Genomic DNA, 20,787 nt, shown 5'->3' on the forward strand with positions numbered 1-20,787 from the left:
TATCTGAGCACACCCCCTCCCCCAGGTCCTCCTTGCTGCAGCTGGTGCCTACATTAGACAGTGGCACAGATGATTAAGAAGAGGAGAGATAATTATGTGTCAAGATGATGTAGCAGAACTCCCGAGTTGGACAGAAGGAGCCAGACGGATGCATGAGGTGGGCTCAGAGATGGACGCTGACAGCCAGGTGTGTCCCTCGCAGGGAGTTAGAGGGAACAGTGGAAATCCCAGCCTACCAAATATGCTGGTTGCAGCTGCAAGGGTGGCCTGGGAGACCTATGACATTGGGAGAGAGTTAGCAGGGAAAGAGCTCTGAGTGTCTACTAGTCACAAGAAGGAACTGTCTGGTCACAACTCTTTCCTCAAAACTCAGTGTGTCTTCCTCAGGTGAATACCTAGGAAGGATGGTCAAAATTTGCCCTGTTAAGACCATGTCTCGGATTTTGACCAGGGATTGCAAAACTTCCGACTTCTGTGACAGATTAAACAGAGTTGGTCTCCTATGATTTTTTAAATAATTTGGCTAAAAAAGTTCATCACCATTTGTGTAGCATAGTGTGTGGCATTTCTTGTAGTCTATGGGCACTGCCAGTGCTGCTGTAACTTCCCTCTGACCTTCCCCAGCACTTACACCCACCATCTTCCAAAGGCAGAGGTGGCCCTGAAGCATGTGATGACTTTCCCACCACTGAGGGCCTTGCAGTATCAAGCTCCATCTGAAAGCAGGAATTCCTGGCTCTTCATGATTTTAGTGTTGCAGTATTCTGTGACGGTAGGCCAACCAAGCTCAGCAGGGTTATTTGTCAGACTAAGGAGCAGCAATATGAAGGATAAAGGGGAAAAACAATATGCATATATTTCTACTGTTGAGCCCTTGATTGATAGCTAAAAGAATGATAACTGGAGGCATTAACAAAAAATAAGTACCACAAGGAGAAAAAGGGAGAAATGCGGAGAAAAGGGAAAGACAGATAGACAGCTAGACAGATGGATATAGACAGATGATTAGATAACATGAAAACAATATATTAAACTGCTCCCTGTGTACTACAGCATTTTCAGCCAGGTAAAACTTTGGGGATTTTTACAAAACCATTCTTACAAGACATAGCTCTTTCTCTCCATAACAGGCCACATACAGACTTCCTCTACAAACCCAAATTCTCATTTGGGATTCATCTTCTAGTGAGGTTGGTGCTGTAACATTCTCCACATTATTAACACTGGTCCCTGACAGTATCAGTAGTACTTGATAGCATTACTGGCAATATTATCTGCAGTGCCAACAATGGCAGAGTTAATATCCCCCAGTATTACTGGCATTAGCAGGGATCATATCTGCAGCCTGTTATTGGTGGGAGCAGACATAATGTGTCCAGTATTATTAGTATCAGTAGTAATAAAACCCACAGGCTTGTTAGTGTGACCCGTGCTAATATCAGCAGCAGGTTTGTGGGAGAGGAGGGGATGGAGTGATTGCAACTGGAAGTGGCAATAATACTCGGGCTGTTTGCAGCAAAGGAATCCCCTGCAGAGATAGGCAAGCAAACCTGAGAAGGCAGAAGTTCCTCCTTCCCTTTCTTCACCTGTCATTTTGATGATTAGGGGGATTTACACTGATACCCAGCAATGCAGGGCTCTGTCAGTGCAGCAGGACAGTAAAGGGTCACCCAAATTTCTGTAGGTCTGGTGGTATTTTCTGAAGAGTGTTAGCTGTATCAGTGCAGGTGGTTCACCATACTCTTCTAAATGGGGTTGAGTTATGCCAAACAGGTTGCTGCCTACTATCAGCAGAAGCATTTTCACTGTTAGTCCTTTAGCTACAGGATAGGCAGCATCATTGCCCTTCTCTTTGGTGCTGCATGCGTAATTTTCTGACTGTTATTATCACAACACCTCTACTGAGAAGCAGTGCTTTGGTTACAGGTGGTTTTATACTCCCTTACTCCAAATGGGAGGACTCTGACTGCAGAGCAGGGCTTTCAACAGTGTTCAGCTTGGGGCTTTTCCTACCTGGCCGTGATCTCATTTTCCTATTCGGAAATTACAAATGTCTCCTTCAGGTGGAGTGTGGGGCAGGGAGATCTGTGATAGTCCCTGTCCTGAAAGTTGGTTTTTAAGATACTGCCCCAGGATATAGACTGTCTTGAAGAAAATTCTGAATTCAATTCTTTAAGTGGAAAGTAGTGCAGAGGGGAGAGGCGTGCAATGTGTCTGAGTTTTTGAGCAGATACGCAGCAGCTGAGTATGCCGCTGCAAGTATGATCCCATTTGTGCTGTTCAGAGTGGCAATGATAATAAAATCTGGGAGATGTAGTTATGACATTTCAGGTGACTTTGTGTCATTGTCAGTGGCATCAATATGTTGTTCACAGGCAGTGTGGTTGTGGTTATCCTGTTGTAACTATCACTATAGGTTTTGGGTTTGTGACAGTAATGATGAGATTAGCGGTATCACTACTTGCTATGCTGCCCCATTACACTCAAGGCCAGAACATTCTTCACAGGGGTGGCTGTGAACTGTTTCTTGCGGTATGTTTGCGTAATTGCATGCAGTAAGGTTGTTTCAATGTGATAATTGTTGGCACACTGGTGCAGGTTGTACTGTACTGTCACTGCAATTCATATAGTTGTTACGGCAGCTGATGTGTTGACTGAAAACAGAGTATCACTTGGCCACGACAGCAAAGTCAATATAGCTATGTCACTGCAATGCCACGTTAAGAATGGTATGTTTTCATGAAGTATGATATTACAGTTCCACAGCATATCAGAGTTGTTTCAGGACATACAGTGTGCTTATACTGTCATCTGCAGTACAATGATGCTTTACTTGTACTGTAGTTGTACTAGTGCAGAGAGGTCTAGCCCTTAAACTGTCTGTAGGGAAATACATTCATTTTCCCATTCTGCCTGCATATGTTTGCAAAGAGTATCAGTGAGTCATTACACTTGACTGTGTCATGACCTGATGTATGTTCATGTCTGGGCATATTAGGTGTATTTTTGTGCTCCCAAAGCCATAGTATTGTTGAAGACAAGAGGGTGTGTTTGGACCCCTGCAGGTGACACAACAGCACTACTGTCTGTGGTATGGCTGCATTGTTTCACGGTGTGATTTCTTGTCCCCACAGCTGACGTGTTTTGTGTTATTCTACATGGCCGCTTTATTGCAGGTCAGCAATAGTCTCAATGACACTGGAGACACATGCAGTTGCATTGCCTCAGGTGGGAATCCCATGTTCCAATGATCACACACAATTGTGGGGTGTGCACCCAGCAGTTTATGGCTGTGCAGAGAGAATGAGCAGTTTCTGGAGTGTTTCATGCTCTCACAGTGTCTTCCCCCTACTTTCACTGGGACTTTGTTGTTTCATGCAGTATGGCTGAGTTTCCAGTGACTGGCAGCTTGCAGCAACGCTGTATCACTGCAAGCAGGGGTGGTCACAGGGGATGTCCAGGCTCACTGTGTTTATACGCCCAAGGGTAGGTTCTGTTCTAGATGAAAATATAAATTGAAAAGGGAGTTTATTCTTGGTAGACACCCACTTCTCCCTCCTGAGAGTCTCTGGCTGGTGATATTCCTGGAAGGACATAAGAAAGGCACCTGCTACTCATCCTGCACCTCTCTAAATAAACTGCAGGAGGATGTCAGAAAAGGGAGAGTATGTATGGGAAAAGAGGTGGAGGGGGGAAACTGGATAAAGGAGAGGACAATGAATAAGCAGCACAGCACTGTCAGAAATGTGGGCTGCTGCACCACGAATCTGGAGGTCAGTGTGTAAGCAAGAGAAAGAGGAAATGTGTTTGTGTGAGTGTGTCTGCACACACCCTGGGAGTTTGGGGAGTATGCATTGCTCAGGAGGAAGTCAGGTAAGGGAGAGTTAACAGCTTACATCACAGAAAGCAGTTTGGACAGAACGCTCTGCTTCTAAAGCTTATAGTGCTGCTTAGTTTGGCAGGGGCTGGTACTCTCTGAAGACAAGCTGGTCTGGCTTCAGCTGTATTTGTGTGCATCTCTGCTTGTGTATTTGTGTTTCTAGGAATGCACGCCTCTTTGTTTTTTGTATTTCTGTGTTAGGATCAATGGTTTCTACTTATCTGTGCTTATGTACTGGGGTGAGTGGCAGGTTGGACCCGTATTTTTGTGCATGCCTATGGACACCTGGAAAATGGGTATGTTAAGCTGTGTATAATATTGCCTATTAGGAGAATGCATACTGTGGATCATAAGGATGTCTGGGCACATATGGCTCAGTATTAGTGCTATGTATTTCTATGAATGCCAGGTATTTGTATTCAAATTTTGAGCATATATGTGAATGTTGTATATTTGTATGTATATTCTGAGTGTATGTGTTGTTACATACTTGGAGTATCACTGTATCTTTGTGGTTGCTTATGAATATGTAGCCTGTTAGTGCTGTGCACGTCTGTATATAGTTTGTACAGATGTGTATTTGCATTGAGGTTATATATTTGTGTGTATGTTGTATACATATATCTATATATATCTATATTGGTCATTCTTGCCCATATAAAGGCTGTTTATTTATGTAAATAGTTTGTATTTGTTTACATGATTTGATTTTGTATATGTGAATATAAGGAAATTACTTTGAGTTCCAGGTCTTAATTTAGTTAGTGTATGTATATTTTTGTAAGTTATTTGTTTATTCAGAAATTACATTTAATTGACATGCACCTGCATTAGTACCTCTGTGTGTCCCAGTTTGCATTTTTGTGTCTTTAAATGTTATTGGCTATGTTTTGTGGGTGTTACTTACGCATAGAGCTTTTCTTTACATTTATTTGTGTTGAGTACCATGAATGTGTGCTTGTCTGACCATTTATGGGTATTTAGTTTGTGGTTAGATCTTCTCCTTCCACTTTTTGACTCATTCTTGGGAGGGGCAGTTGCAGCTAAAGTGTCAGTAGGAGCCAGGCAGCTACAACTCCTCCCACAGTCTCTGCCTGCTCCATGTGTCTACCTGTGCAAAGGCTGCTCCCTAGCTTTGCTAGATGCCTGTCTCTCTGCAACTTCTTGTTCAGTCTAGATGAGTTGTACATTAGGTCTGTCTGCAATAGGAAAGTGACTGTTACATTTTTTCATGGATGTAAAGAGTACAGGAGTCAGAGGGAGGGGAGCATGGTGCCTGGATCCATGAGGATCCTAGGTCAATGCACAGTGGATGACAGAATAAACTGTAAAAGGAATTAGAAACAGCTAGCAATGTGCTAGCAAATGGTAATTTAGAGGGTTGTTGGTGACTGGTACAACAGTGGATGAGGATGCCATGACAGTGAGAGATAGGGATGACACTGTTTTGGGGTCAAGTGGCATTGCAATGATACATCAGGGCAATACTGCTGTGGAATCAAGGTGACATGACACTGAGATAAAATAGGAATCAAGGTAATGTGCCAGTGACCCAGGCTGATCTATCAGAACAGGGAGATCTGGGATATCTCCATCAGCTGAATCAGCTGAATGAGGCAAGGAAGAACAGGAGGAGCAGGGTGAAGAAGATCAGAGGTAAATAATAGACCTGTACCATGGCTGTAGGAGCCAGGTCACAACAAGTGTGGGACATGGGGTTTCTCCAGGAGATCAGTTGCATCCTGGTGTGAAGGGCTGGGCAGTCTGTTAGCAGTGGCTGTTTGCTCACAGTGACGGAGAACAGGGATAACACAGTGATGACATCAGGTGATGGACATATCCTATGATGGTAGCCATGGACCATAGGGATTGCGTGGGCAGGGGCATTATTCCCAGTTGCTGGAAAAACAAAGAACCTAACGGGCAGTAAAACAAAAACAAAGGAGACTTGGAAGCACCTGACAGCCCTAATTCATCACAGCCCAAGATTTTTTTTCCCCCTCATGTTCCCATTATATTTGTTTGTAAAAGTGGAAATCAATTTTGAAGGTAATTTTCTGGAAAGAATGGAAGGGAGGTGGGAGGGCCGGATAAGGCAGAGATGGCAAGAGGAAAAAAAAATTTAGGCCAGGCACAGCCCAGGGGCAGCTCTTGGCAAGGTGAAAGAAAATTGCATATTCAATCTCCATCCATGAATCTCCCTTGCTGCTGCCCGCCTCCTGCTCGAAAACAATGAAGGCTTTCTCCCCTACGCTGCACAACGCCTGAGTATCAGCGCTCACTTTAACTTCAGGGTCATTAATTCACCTGATTATTGCAGGAGAGGAGAGTGTTGCAGAGGCATCCATTCTGAAGAGCCCTCCCTTAGCTCATCCTTTGATTAGTTTGGGGTGGGGGGAGTTGAGATAATGTGTTGTCTTGGACTCAGTTTAAGATGGGAGGGGCTGAAGAGGGGGTGGAAGGAGGTAGAGGTAGAAAGAGAAAGATGTGGCTTGGCTTGTTGTGGAAGGGAGGGTTGGAAAGCAGTCATTCTTGCATCCCTCTGCTGTGGTGTTACTGCAAATTAAAAGTAGCATGTTCCACTTCGTAGCTATCTTTCAGGGAGGGGAGGGGCATGGGTATATGTCGGCATGGGGATGGGGGGGGATCTTATCATTGCTTCCTCAGCAGCCCAGCATAGTGTCACCCTGTGAGGTGACATTTGAATTTACAATTCCGCAGAGAAAAGCCATTAATTCACAAATTAACATTTCTCCCTCTCTCTCTAGCTCTTTCTCTCTTCCCCTCTCTCTCTCTATCTCACATGGATGTGCAAGCAATTGAAAAGACAAAGGAAATAGCCTTAAGGAAGAGACTTTACTGCTACTCTGTCTGTGCAGAGATTGCTACTACTGCTTCTAGATAGATAAACCAATTACCTGAGCTGCTCTGTTCATGGCAGCCTGCTATTACCTCCTTTTGTAGAGATGATTCCATTGCTGGATTACACTGTGTGTATCTCATTAATGTAAACCAGCATGATACTGGGCACTGTCTCTGATGCTTCTTGCCATAGCCCGTTGCTCTGCAGTGGAAGAGGGAACTGGGAGAAGAGTTGAGCAGAGGTGATGGTAGGCACAACATACTTCCAGACCACACAGAGAACTTGCTTAGAATATCTGTGCTGAGTTTAGAGGAGATGGGGGCTTCCCTTCTAGGGAGGAGATTGCATGCCATTAACCCTGATCTCTTCCATGTCTGCTAGCACTGAGAGTGCTGTGCAAGAGGCCTCATGGGCACCAGGTATGGGTAGCCCCTTGCAGCTCCATTCTCAGCACTACGCAGAGTTTTCAATAGGTGTAGAAATGTGCATTGCAAGCAGATGCAGAAGTACTGAGTACAAAAGCTATGTATGCACAGCTATAGGCACACGTAGCTGACCACACTCAGGAGCTAACTGACTTGCACAGATACACAACAAAGCTCAGAATACCAAGCAAGAGAAAGAATTTGAGCTTAGAGATTGAGAGGGCCAGATTTCTCTGTAGTGCGACTCCATTGAAAGCCAGTCAATGACGCCTATGTTATTGTCAAAGACAAACACTGGACACTACTTCCACACAGCCCTCAGCCTACTTCTGTTTCTCTTCTATTATTCTTTTCTTCAATAACAGACTTTCTCATGTGCTTCCTTCTACTATCATTGCTGCTATGGATGCTTGGACAGCAAGTGTACAGTATACAGACACACGTGTGAGCACTCAGCAACATGCTGGTGCCACCCCAGGCTCACGTCTCTGTCACTAGCAGCCTGACTGTGCAAACTCACAGCCCTGCAGACACAACTTCTCCCTACCTGCTCTGGTGAGGTCCCTTTCAGCAGCTCCAAGCCTGCCTGCTGGGGGCACACTGGCAGTCAGCTTTCCAAGCACCTTCTGGTGCTCTCTGCAGACAGCCGTGTAGGAACATGCTGGCTACCCCGGGTTTTTAGCCTGGTCACACAGGTGTGTTTGGGGAGAAAATGTGTTTGGGGAAAAAAGCAGAATGGTTTGCTAATGTGCAAGTCTTTACTCACTAAGCACTCTACCTATATAGAATTGGACAGAAATCTTCACCAACAGGTTTTTCACCCTATAAAGGTTTGATATGCCATGTTCAAGACATTCTCCTAACTTTCATGAAAGGAATAAGCTTGCAGGGGGCATTATCTAGGTAAAAGAAAAATGGATCAGAACTGCTGTTCCTGAAAACCTGGTCTCCACATGCTCAGTGCATGCAGTATGTGCCTTTCTTCAGCATTGCCTTGGCTCCTTAAATCTTCTGAAAACCTTATCCTCTTAACGAGAGCATCTGCCTCTCTGACATTCCCTGTGCCCCACACCGTGCACAGCACATGGCTGGGGAGCATCATCCCGCAGCTGGTGCTGGAAGACGGATCACGATCAGTGGAGGAATCGGCAGGCAGTGCCAGTAATTCAAACCATCCTGACCGTTCAGTGAACCTGAACCTGCTGACCTTGACAGCACTAGACAGCAACGGCCTCAGGAATCCCAACCTTTAGAGAGGCGTTGGCGGAGGATGGCTCCTGCTCTCTTCCTTTCTTTCTTTTTCTCTTCCTGATCACATCCCAGCAGCCAAGGGGGCTCAATAGTCAATCCCCAGTGCACCAATTAGCTCCTAATTTGGCTATCTCTGCACTCCCAAGTCTACATCAATGTAATGTTAAGCATCGCTTGCTATTCATAGATGTAAATCATTCTTATAGAGGAGTGCCTTCTTGCGCTAAAGGAAAACACTAAGCACCTTGTTCTCAGTCAGGGCCAGAGAAACCCCTCCTCCCAAAATGGGAGCTACTGCTGCTGCTGCTTGGAAGGAAAGCAGAAGCTCTTTGCTTCCCTAAGTGATAGTATCAGATCCTCTAGCCTTGTTTGACTAGGTCCCAGGGGGAAGCAACAAGATCTCACCAAGTGATTAACCCGTGAGAATCTTGGCTGGATAGATGAAGGGCAGGGAGGCAACTTGAGTGGAGGGGAGAAAGAAAGAAAAACCAGTGTGTTTAATTTTGTCATCAGACCTTGCATTAAAGAAAAATGCAGTTTGTGAACATTTTAAGACCCTTTCAGGAAGCACTGGATTTCCTCCAGCTATCTCTGTAGCTGCCAAGCAATACCTGGGACAAACAGCATTTTGTGTTGGCCTGCAGAGGCTAGGCAAAGCTCTAAGACCTTGCATGTGGAGGACAACTCTGTTAACAGTAGGTGGCCTGAAAGAAGCAGTTACAGATACATATCTGTATCTATCTATTGACACCCAGCAGACTGTTTTCTGTCTGTTTCTACCCATAATTCTTTGAAAGTGATTTTTCCATGCATCAGTCAGATAAAATAAAGGATGCTCTGAATAGGTGTCAAATGCAATTCTTGACCATCTTAAGGCCCTTTAAAATGTCAAGAGTTATGTTAAGGGGCCTAAAAATAATGCCTAAATCCAGATTTTCCTTTTGCTTTTCCTTCATTCATCTAAGCATCCTACTGCTTATATCCAACAGGTTCAAGGTACAAAGTCTTCTTCCTCCTCTTCCCACACAGGTCAACAGCTACAGGAAAATACACAAGTGCACAGTGCCAGAACAGGACCTAGGTCATGGGTATCACTGTTTCCATTTGAATGCACAGCAGGTTAGGATTTCTTTCTCTCATTGGCCCTGAATTTTTTTGGGAGCTCAGAGGTGCTATTCTGCTTTTAAGCTAGGGAATCTGCATTAGAACAGATTTGTAGACATCTGATTAAGCCTGAATGAGGTGATTATGGTGTATGAAATGTTCATCAAGTCTTCAGTGCCTTATACTCCTCTCTTAGATGCTTTAGAAAAGGATCACAGGTATACTTCCATGCCTAGTTTCCCAAAGTAGCTGCCATTCTTTTGCTTTGGCTTTTGGCATCTAGTCTGAGAAGAAGTAGGCCTTGAATAGAAGACTTGACTTTGCATGAAGATCAGAACTGTTCTAGAGTTTGGATCAACTTTACTAAATCCCAGCAAATTAAAAACAATACCCCACTAGCTAATCCTCAACGGTACTTACGGCTCTTCTCTGCACAGCCCTCACTAGTTTGTGAAACTGACTGCTGTCAAGACTGGGCCCTCTCTTATTTGGGGACTACTTCTTACAAATTGGAACATATCTCCAACATACACTTATAGAGGTCATATCAGTATAGTTCCTTCATATACCAATAATGTCCTTTACATGTGCTCATGCAGAAAGATGACAAATTAGTCTACTAGTGATTTGCAGTTACTATAGGAATGAGCATTAAAAAAAAAAGAGTTTGCATAGTGACAGTGACAGTTCAAGAAGATTGCTGCCTATTGCGAGCTTGTAGCTCTTTCACTGCATTTCATAATTATCCATCCCGTCTCATATATTGTTTATTAACCTTCCCATTCTTAAGATCTCATTTACTACTGAAATGTGGCTGACTCTCAGGTGGACCATGGCAGATGTTGAACAATACAGAGCATCAACTGTGAAATTTTGCTGTGCCATGTCCAAATGAAACCACAGGAGAATTAAGATATGCTGTGGGTAATCACTCAGGCTGGATTTTGTTCAGGACAGCCAGGTTAATGTCTGCACTCTTGCAAAAAATGCCATGGGAATTTTAATGACTCTGAGTGATTGGAGCCTTTGTTTTATGGCTTGTCAAAAATGGCAGCTCTAAAAACACTCTGCTTGAGCACTGGTTTAGTGCTGACTCAGAAGAGCTTCCAACAACATGATTCACTAGCATCTGGCTCAGGGGCAGGCACAGACTCCTATGACTTGTGAGGTTAAGGTAAAAGTGTATACGAGGGGAAATAAGGCAGAATGAAAAGAAGGGAAAGTCTAGAGCTAGGGAAACAGAAGGAAAGGAGGTATTAAGAGGCATGTTGGGGGGGACCAAGCCAATGGAACCCAGCAGGCTAAAGAGGAATTAGTATTTCCTAAATTGTGTATGAAAGGTGTCCATGGTCCGATAGAGATCTGCTGAGCCCTAGCACTGCTGTCCCCTCAGTGTTCTCCACTGGAATCTCTGGGATTCCCAGGAACTGGATGGGAACAGTTCAGCTCTGTGTTCCCTCTCTTGTCTCTAGCAGTCCTGATAGCAGTGTTGATTTGCATGTCAGGCAAAGCACTGCTTGAGAAAAAAAAACCTCCAAGTGTGGCGGTGTCAGCGCTCGCTGTTGTTCGACAGTGTAAAATTAAATTAATAAAGCCCCCAACACAGGAAAACATAACAGGAAATTAATGGCCTTTACTGTCGCTCTGATGCAGTCATTTGCAACCCTGCTTTCCGCACCAAAGACTTCATAAATGCAAGCAGTTTCTCTAAACAAGCATAGTTAGGGCTGCATGCAATGTAATTTTTTGTGTTGCTTCTGTCCTTTGGAGCTAACAAAAGCCACCCTTTTTTATGTGCTCACCAAGGGGGATCCTGCCAAGAAGTAGCTCCCCAACAAACAGGCTTAGGAAGATGAGATAAAAGAGCTAAGTCATGCCAATGTTGCTAAGGACACCTTGTTGGCAGAGGGAAAGCACAGCTTCTGGAGCTCTGCAATAGCAGCTCTCCTCGAGGGCACTGCACTAAATGCAATGTTGTGGACACCACAACAGCATAAATCAGGATAACCCTTCTGATAACTTGCAGGATGTGTAAATCAGTAAAACCACTAAACACAAGAGACTTACAGATTTGCACTGACCAGAGGATCTGGCCCACTGTGTGAGAGTGCTGCTTGCTACTCCACCCACATAAACAAAGCAAGGAGTCCCGGAGGGTACCAGGTCCTGGAGGCAGCTGCATTTCTATCTGTCTAACATCAAGTCTAATAGTGCTAGTAAGAGCAATTGGAGCCACACTCTGTCCCTCATTACAAAGGTATAAATCCCAATGCCTCTCTGAGGTACAGGAACTCTTGTGGATTTGCAACTACCTGATTAAGAACAGAGTATGTCCACTCACCCCTGGTGGTCTAGTGGTTAAGGGCGCGGCGCTATCACCACCGAGGCCCGGGTTCGATTCCCGGTCAGGGCCACTCCCGGGCAGATGGAGCTCATTAGCCCTTAAAGGCAACCCATCTACGTCCTGAGGACCTCGCTGCCACCGTCCAAGCTGGCTTGGCCCCGGCAGATGAACCTTAGGATTAAAGGGTGGGCTCAGTTCCGCGCACACTGTGTCTCACCTAAAAAATCCAATGCGCAGGCTGGAAGGTGTAAAGACCTTCCCCAGATCTTCGCTGGCGAAGACTGGCCATTATTATTATGTCCACTCACGTCCAGCATACCCAAAGGTCACGAAACTGCAGTGACTGCTCACACAGAAGCCACGAGCTTTGACTACCTAGGCTGACACACCTCATCTACACACCCACACGTGCTGTCGTATGTGTTGTATACATATCTGAGGTAGCTGCTTGCACCCTAACACCTAGGAAGGCTTTTAGTGGCATTTTCAGTAAGGCTGGATGTGCTGATTATTAATATCCAACACACAAACCTGAATCTGTACAGACTTAGTTTTCCAGAGGCTATTGGCCAAATTTGCAATCATACACTTAGATACTGTAGTAAATACATATGATTTGCATATGCACACAGACATTCACTTCCTTAAATGCACTTTTCATGCTCCCATGATAATCCAAGACAGATCTGAGCACACACTTCATTACACATTTGCACACACAATTCATTACATTTACATTCTCATTGAGCATTGCCATTTTTGCTCATGTAAGCCCTGTATTAAAGCTGCACTGCCCGTCTCTGCTCCATCTGAGGTACTCAGTTGTACACAATATCTGTGTTAAAAGCAGTGCAGTCCCCAGCTGTCCAGCACCAGCACACATCTCACTCTTCCTTGGTCAGGCACACTCTCCTGCACGAGCAGCCCGCCTTGCTCACCAATTCCTCATCTGAGCTATACCGTCATTTCAAAACATAATATCCCTTTGTTTCTGAGCCTTTTTGCTCTAAGCCTGAGCATATAAGTAACAAATACACACAGCCTATGTGTCGCTGACACACTTGAATTACAGAGACACATGGACCAGCACAATACCATCAATTAGCATACTGAAATTCAGGCTTGTGGATTCCCTTGAGGCAAATGGACACAGGAATCTGAACATCTGTGGAGTTCATGAAGGGTGATACACTTCCTTGAAGTGATAATCCTCCAGTACTCATCTCCCACTATTCCTGTTTCTGCAGGATACTGTACATAACCTCAACTTGTACTGTATCTTTTTACATCATCACAGCATAGATCCCCAATAACATCCCTTTTCTATGCACTACTGAATCTTACCAGCCCATTCCATGCTCCATCATCTCTACTCTGCAATCCCTTGTGATCCTTCCCATCTGAATTTGAGGTTCATCTTTCTCCCCACCAGTTCAGTTATCACAATCAAAGCACTCAAAATCCTTGCAGAACTACTACATGCTGCTGCATGCTGAAACACAGAACTAACCCATCTAGAGATGACATCTTCCTTCACTTCACTGCCTAAAAGACTGCAAAAATTCTTCTGGAAGGAAATGTAACCAAAATTTACAGCCTTCCTTTTTCAAACTCTACTGAGTAGGGTAAGAAAGTTGCACAGGTGAAAAGATCACAAAATTAGGGCTGCCAGTCCTTGCCCTTGTTCTTACTGCAGGCAGTACAGTATTAGTTTAATAATTACTGAGGATGTAAACCATGTCTCTAGAAACACTGTGAGAGCCAGACTGGATCAGCTTGTGTGGATCAAGACACCAGTACCAGACACATCTGACCATGTGAAATTGTGCGATCCACTCTTTCAGGACAAGGTCTTTGTCCTTGCTCTCTCCCCTGGCCAGGGGTCAGCTCAAACACAGATGCAGGAGGTTTACTATTCCCAGTGGTATCTTGAGACCAGGGTCTGAAGCCCCAGTCTGATAGTGCTGGGCTCCCTCCTGGACCAGCACTGAATGCAGCAGGAGGGTCTGCGCAGGGCTGGCTGCCGTGAATGACAAGCACTGGCTATCGATCGCGTTCTGAACTCGGCCCAGCCGATAGAAGGTAATTAATGACTCCATTTGCCTCAGTACCGAGGAGAACAATTGAGTTTGAAACTGCAACAACTGGCAGTGCGGGGAAAGGCCCCCCGGGACAGCCAGGAAAGCTGCCTGACAGTGCTGGGCTGAACGGGGACATGGGAACACATCAGACAGGAAAAAAGAGAAGGGACATCAGATAAAGGGAAAGAGCAGCCTTATAAAAGAGGGTGACTTGGGAAAGGGCAGCACATGCAGCCACGAGTGCCCAGAGAGTGGGAGAGGGCTGCTCTGGGCTAACCTAGCCCAGCAGGGATGGTGCAGGCAGGCTGTGGGAGAGGACAAGGTTGCCTTGCTGGCACAGAGGAATGGCATTGCAGCAGGCGGCTCAGCACTGCTGCGTCAGGCAGATGTGCTTCCCTCAGAGCCTTTGACAATTAGATGGGTTCTGCTGTGTCACCTGGCTGGCAGTTCTCATGCCAGTCACATTTGCTTTTATTATGACTGTGATTTTTATTGGTAGAGTTGTGAGGCCTCAGCTGAGACCAGAGCCCCACAAGGCTGCAGGTAGACAGGTCACAGGGACAGTAATAACTCCTGCCCCAAAAGAGAGCAGTGTCTCCATGGTTGTGTGGTGGCTGCAAAGCTTCTCATTACCTTCCTACATGTTTCTGTGCCACAAAAGTCTCCCTATGTCAGAAATCCTCCTGAGTTATTTGTTGATACAGTCCTGTCCCACCCTGAGCAAGAGCGCTGTCATTTGTAGCTAGGGAAGTAATGGTACTGTGCTGCTTTGTGCTACTTGTACGTGATGGTGTCTTTGTGGCTTCCAGGCCTGGGAATATCTGGTTTTTTGGAATTATTTAATAGGCATATTCCCTGTGTCAGATGTAGTTAAGGCTGTTCCTGTGTCTTCTGGCACAGCATTTCCTTGTTATCTGTCAGGATACTTCTGTGACACCCGTGGAGCATTTCTGTGTCTTGTGTCGAGGGTTTATGCTGAACACTGGCTGTGTGCACTCCCTCAGCAGCCCCTCGGGAGGAAAGATATTTCCTGTCACATGTGCAAGGCCAGTCCTGATCACACTGACAGCAACTGTGTGCTCTTTTGTGAGGAACAAAGTGACTGAGGCCATGGTTCACCTCTCAAGCTGTTTGTTAAGATCCTTACGATTTAAAAGGGAGGTGTCCCTGTGTTCCAGTACCACAGAGTTTTCCTTGCCAATGAAAGGGAACTGGGAAAGATGAAGGTGCTTCCTAATGGTACAGCTAGGAAGTTAGCGCAGTTACCTAGGTGGCATTCCCATAGTTATCCTGCAGCTGAAACACTGCTTCACTGCTTCCAACAGAATCTCTTCCAATATCGACTTTCTTGGTAAATCCCTGTCCTTTAAGCTTTTACTTCTAGCACTGTTCTTCATCAATAGGAGTAACTTGCCCACCATAGTGCCATTCCTCATGGGATCTCCTAGCCTTTCCCAACTCAAATTTTGGCCCTGAGCTCTGAGTTGACTAGCACCCACAGCCCTTTGATGGACCCCATCTCTTCCCCAAACTCCTATCTGCTCCTTTCTGTCACCTTTGCTCGTATCCATGTGGTTGTCAGCTTCCATATGATGTATGACAATTGTGTATGACATAATTTGAGGCTTCTCCTGATAGTCTAACTCAGAGATTCAAATGCTTAGAAGAGAACTGCAACTTCTAAGTTGCCAGATATAAGTGTCTGGCCCTTGCAGTTTCAGGGAAAAAATGAAAACACACCCTCTGTAGGTTTTGACACCAGAAAACAAACACAGGGGATTTACAATCCTTTGGTTTTGAAGAAAATAAAATGATCTGTGACTGTGAATGTTTCAATGTTAGCAACACAAGACATATAAATCTGTCTCTCAGGATCATCTCTGCAAAATCTTCTCTCCTTCATAAGTAAAATCTATATACACAGTTCATATTATTGCTCTGTGAAGTTTGGGATTCGTGTGTCCTACCATTATTAAGTCAAATAATACTGCAAACTGTTTAGACAAGATCCACCTCGGGGTAGCCTACAGGCCTCTGTCAAAATTTTCTTTGCTTTTGCAGATTTTAAAGCCTAGGCCAGGGCAGAGTGCCCCAATCCCCCAATCCCCCATCCTCACCGTGCCCCACCCCCAGCAACTTCCACCTAAACTAAAGCATTGCCTTTTGCCTTACAACTTTTCCACACCTTCCTATCCATTTGCTTGCTTCAATCATTCCAATTTCTTTTTTAACCCCATTCTTTGCTCTTCTCCTTCCTGCATCCTTTTCTTTCATTCCCTACTGAGTGCAGAGATCTTTTCTCAACAGCTAGTCCCTAGTTTCCCAAATACAAATACACACTTATGTGCGTGTGTGTACACACACACACACACAGAGACAGAAATAAATAAATAAATAGAAAGGTCAGTGAGCAGAGCAGCAATAACCCCTAAAACAGTACTATCAGAGGGACATGATTGATCAATTGAATTCCATAGCGGCTCAAAAATGTGGGATTAAGTAGTGTATTATACGCACAATGAGTTGAGGCATGATGTTCATTTCAAGTTCATTTCGCCAGCCCTCTGCCACCAGATCAGGCAATCAATAGGGGCAGCAGATATCATATATCACCTCTCTCCGTGCTAGGCAGAGAGCACCATAATCTCTCGCAAATTTAGAGTGACAGATTTGTCAAGATCTGAAGGGCCCCTGAATAAATGAAGGAAAAGAGACTCTTACAGCGACTTGGGAAAGCTGTGATTTCAGCTTCTTTGCACAAAGGCATGGCCTGTGCACACGCGGGAGACACACGTGCACAGGGCTCTGAAAGCAGACAGGAATTACAAATATATGTCCATGTGTGCACTAATCTGTGTAACCACCCAGGGCAACTCACTAAGGGTAAAATCTGGTTTAATGACAATCAATGCAGGTTTTACTGCACACCCATCCACTCACACCAAACCACTAAGCAAAGTGTAGGGCTGCCCTCCCTGAAAATCAGATATAGCCTAAACCAGCCACCACAGACAAACACCTGGGCAGGCATGTACAGTGATGCAGAATCTAAATACCAGAATAATTATTTACGGAAAAAATACCCATGTGTATTAGCATCATGGTGCGCACAGTTGTGCACACTGACTGACACGTGGAAAAATTGTCAAAGACAAACAGCTTCAAAGGCTACAGACAGGTTGAGGCAAGCACTGATACAGAAATATATTTTTTTTCTGAGTCTGGACCCAGGAGTTCTGCACCAACTTTCTGCAGGGAGGACCAGAGCTCCCTTAGTCCTCCTGAAACCCACATCCCCAAAGTAACAGCCCAGTCCATCCAATACATGAAAACTGCATCCACACACAGTGTGCAGCCCACCAAGCCTGATCTTTGTTTTGTTTTCTCTTAGTCAAATCTGTCATGAACTCCAGATTTCAGGAACCTGAGAACGTTCCCTTGTGCAAATAAGCCTGTGGAGAGGAGAAAATGTCAGTGCCAGTAAACAGCCCTTCTCTGGCTTGGGGTGGAAAAGAAAGAGAGAAGGGGCTGCTCGAGGGAAGGCTGCTGGCAGGGACAAATCAATATGTAATATTTTCTATGGTCTTGCGAGTGGTACTGTACTACGCTACTGTATATAATGTACTATTGATTATATCATATCGTATAATCACCTATAAACGGATATATCTCATAGCCAGAAGGCAGCAGGCTTAGTCATAACTCTGGGCTACCAGCTGGGCATTAACAGTGCCAGGAAAATACCCATCTTGGCACCACCCATGAGCTAAAAGATGAAGCAGCAGAGTGGCTTTGTTCTGGGTGTTCACTGCACAGTAAATGCCACTCCAGGCTCCTGGAGACATCATGTTTCCAGGAGCACCTTGGAATTGCATGGAGGAGGGAAAAGGCCTATACAGAACCTTTGATCAATTTCTTGAGAGACAGCAAGTTTCTGACATTCACAGACTGGAGACCACTAAGAAAAATTTAAGTATGAAGAATAATAATGAAAAAGCAGGAAGATAATCACAGCACAAGAGGGACAACCTGATCTTAGATTAGTCAGGGTGATAAGACAGTGTCTGATGAAGCACAATAGTGGGAGACTCAGTATGGAGGGTATGAAGGTATATCAGCACCGATGATGCAGGGGATTATAACCAGACTCGCCAAAGTTCGGTTGAGATGTGACAGTGGAAAGATACTCAGCACAGTTGGAGAAGATTATAATGAGCAGACTTGCCTCAGATGAGATGAGGGATTATGACAGAGGAAGATTCACTTCAGCTGGGACAGGAGGTTATAACAGACATACTCACCTTGGATGTGACAGATGCTAATAGCAGGAGACTCACTCACTTGAGATAAAAAGAGGTTATAACTGAGATAAATGCACCTCATTTGAGTTGGGGGATAACAGGGAAGGAAAAAAAACACAAAACCAGGTAGGTGATCAGATGGTTTATCACAGGAAAAGATTCACTTTGGATAGGGCAGGGCATTTATAATGGACTCAACTCAGAGGGGATGAGTAGCCTGTAAGAGATGTGGGATGGCACAACAGAAACAGAGACACTCTGGAATGTGGTAGGAGGCACTGCAGTGAGATTGGACTGTGTCAGAGGGCTGTAGGGGCAGAAATGCAGTTCTGGGAAAGCTTCTGCCAAAATGGCTACGTTGCTAGTAAAAGAAAGGCTGATTCCCACTAAGTAGGACTAGGTTTTGTAATACAATAATTCATTTTGGATAAGAAGGAGGACTGACAAAGATTCATCTCATTTTGGAGGGAGTTTTATAGCAGATATACAGGTTAAGATAAATCACAAGCTACATGTGGGCGAATGGGACAGAAATCAACCTACGTTAGATGGGACAGTTGCCCCACAGGGAGAGATTTGTCTCTGGTGAAACACGGAGTCAGAAGCAGGATTGTTCCTATTATCTGAAGGGGATGAAAGACTCATCTGGGGTATGATCAGATGAGAAGGAAATTATAACATTGATAGCTGTTCATGGGACTGGAGAGCTACAACAGAGACTGACTCCCCTTCAAGCTGTAAGAGAGCCTTTTTAATATTGCAGGCTTCCTCAGTCCTCTTCAGTACAGTCCATCCTCAGCACTCTGGTTTCTCTGTGAACTGCATCTCCACCAGTCTTCTAGCGGTGCTAATCGCTGTGCTTTGCTCCCATTTTATGCTCAGCAATGGAGATTTGGCAATTTTTAACACTGAAAATCAGTGGAACCGAAACTCATCTCTGAGCCAAGCACCATTCTCCACAGCCTCACTCATTCTGGGCAACAGAGCCCACAGGAACAGCCTAGCCACTCCAGGAGAGAGGAGGGGGCTCCCTTGGGTCCCTGCAGCTTCCCCTTCCCTCGGGAGTGGCACAGCTACCTGGATGGAAGCAGAGGGCCCCACTCTTCCCCACTCTGTCCTTGTCCTGCATCCCTTGCCAATCCAAGCCAGGGTGGTGCTAATTCCCTGTTTTCTCTGTCTGTGCCCTGCAGATGTATCCGAGGGCTCAGTTCCCAATGGAGATTCCCAGAGCAGCGTGGACAGTTTGCGGAAGCACCTTCGTGGCGACACTTTCACCCAGCAGCAGCTGGAAGCTTTAGATCGAGTTTTTGAGCGTCCTTCTTACCCTGACGTCTTTCAAACATCAGAGCACATCAAATCTGAGCAGGTGAGGGCCTGGCCTGGTAATGGGAAACGACAGGCACTGATAGGATGATGGTAGGGACATTCCTTCATCAAAATCCCTCTCCCCCTCTCCACCCCATGTTCTGACACTGGCCTGTTATTGCACATACACCACATCTTCGTTTCACAGCACTCTGTAGTTGTAACTATATCACTGTGCTGATGCTCGTGTGTATACAAGCTCTACCTCCTCTCTACACTCACACTGTGCTCTCCCTAAATCCCCATATCTGCTTTTCCCTCTGCACACACACCCACAGTTATGCATCCATGTTCTTGACATGAACATGCCTACACCACCATGCATGTTCAGTGGCACACAGCACTGCACAGAAACTCCTGCACTCTTAGATGACATTGGTGACCAGCGAGCCACAGGGTTGGGTTTTAATGGATCATTTTCCTTCATGGCCCAAAGCTGAGACTGACTCCCATCTCCAACCTAGTTTTCCACACTTCTGCAGCTCTGCCCACCTTTTCTTTACTCCCCCGCTCTCCTGGCCTTTTATCCCAAAAGCTGTTTGTCTTAATAAAATGAAAATCAAAAGTCTTTTTAAACCGCCCCAAGCCATAAACCAACAAAGGAAGAGAAGGAGAGGCTGGCTGTGGACTCCCTTCATCCCAGAGTCCCTGGGTTTATTACAATGAATAACCTTTATTTACTTTCATTAGACTATTAAGCACCAGCACAGTCATTTTTCCCCCTGAAACTCTGAGCAGGGCCCATAAAGCAAATCCGAAGCCTAATTGAGTTCATTTTAATTTCTCTCCGATCACAGCGAATTACTCTGGTGATAAATCAGGGGGCAGGCTCACCCCCAGTAGAAGGCCTAATTTGCAGCTAATTACAAAACTGATTTCTACAGGAAGATCAATACAAGAAGGAATTGGAAATGACTAGGCAGTCCTAGCCAAGCAGGGACAGGGGCGGGGAGGGGGCAGCATGAGGGGAGCCCACTGGAGGAGGGGGAGATGTGAGGAGGGGGTTGGGGAAGTGCATGGAAAAAAACAGAGAAGAAAGAGCAGAAAATCAGTTTTAATTTAACGTAATATTAATCAGAGCAACTTTTCCTGCTGTTTTGTAGCCTTCCCGGTTTCTCCAGCTCCCGCGTCTGGTCTGGAGGCTGCCACAATAAAAAGGCAATTACCAGAGCC

The 20,787-nt window shown here is 45.2% G+C and overlaps 1 protein-coding gene across 13 annotated transcripts in view; it reads left to right on the plus strand.

Annotated features, from left to right (window-relative positions):
- The window catches only part of PAX2 (paired box 2), a 90,545-nt gene that overhangs the window by 39,540 nt on the left and 30,218 nt on the right, over positions 1 to 20,787 (plus strand). For all 13 annotated transcript variants that reach the window (XM_050305729.1, XM_050305727.1, XM_050305734.1 and 10 more), the window contains one exon: positions 19,440 to 19,615. In XM_050305729.1, coding sequence (XP_050161686.1) covers positions 19,440 to 19,615 — 176 coding nt within the window. The remainder of the gene's footprint in view (positions 1 to 19,439; positions 19,616 to 20,787) is intronic.

This window comes from Myiozetetes cayanensis, unplaced genomic scaffold (genome assembly GCF_022539395.1).
Source record: "Myiozetetes cayanensis isolate MyiCay16 unplaced genomic scaffold, myiCay2020 scf10, whole genome shotgun sequence".
In the NCBI taxonomy this organism is placed as follows: Eukaryota; Metazoa; Chordata; class Aves; order Passeriformes; family Tyrannidae; genus Myiozetetes; species Myiozetetes cayanensis.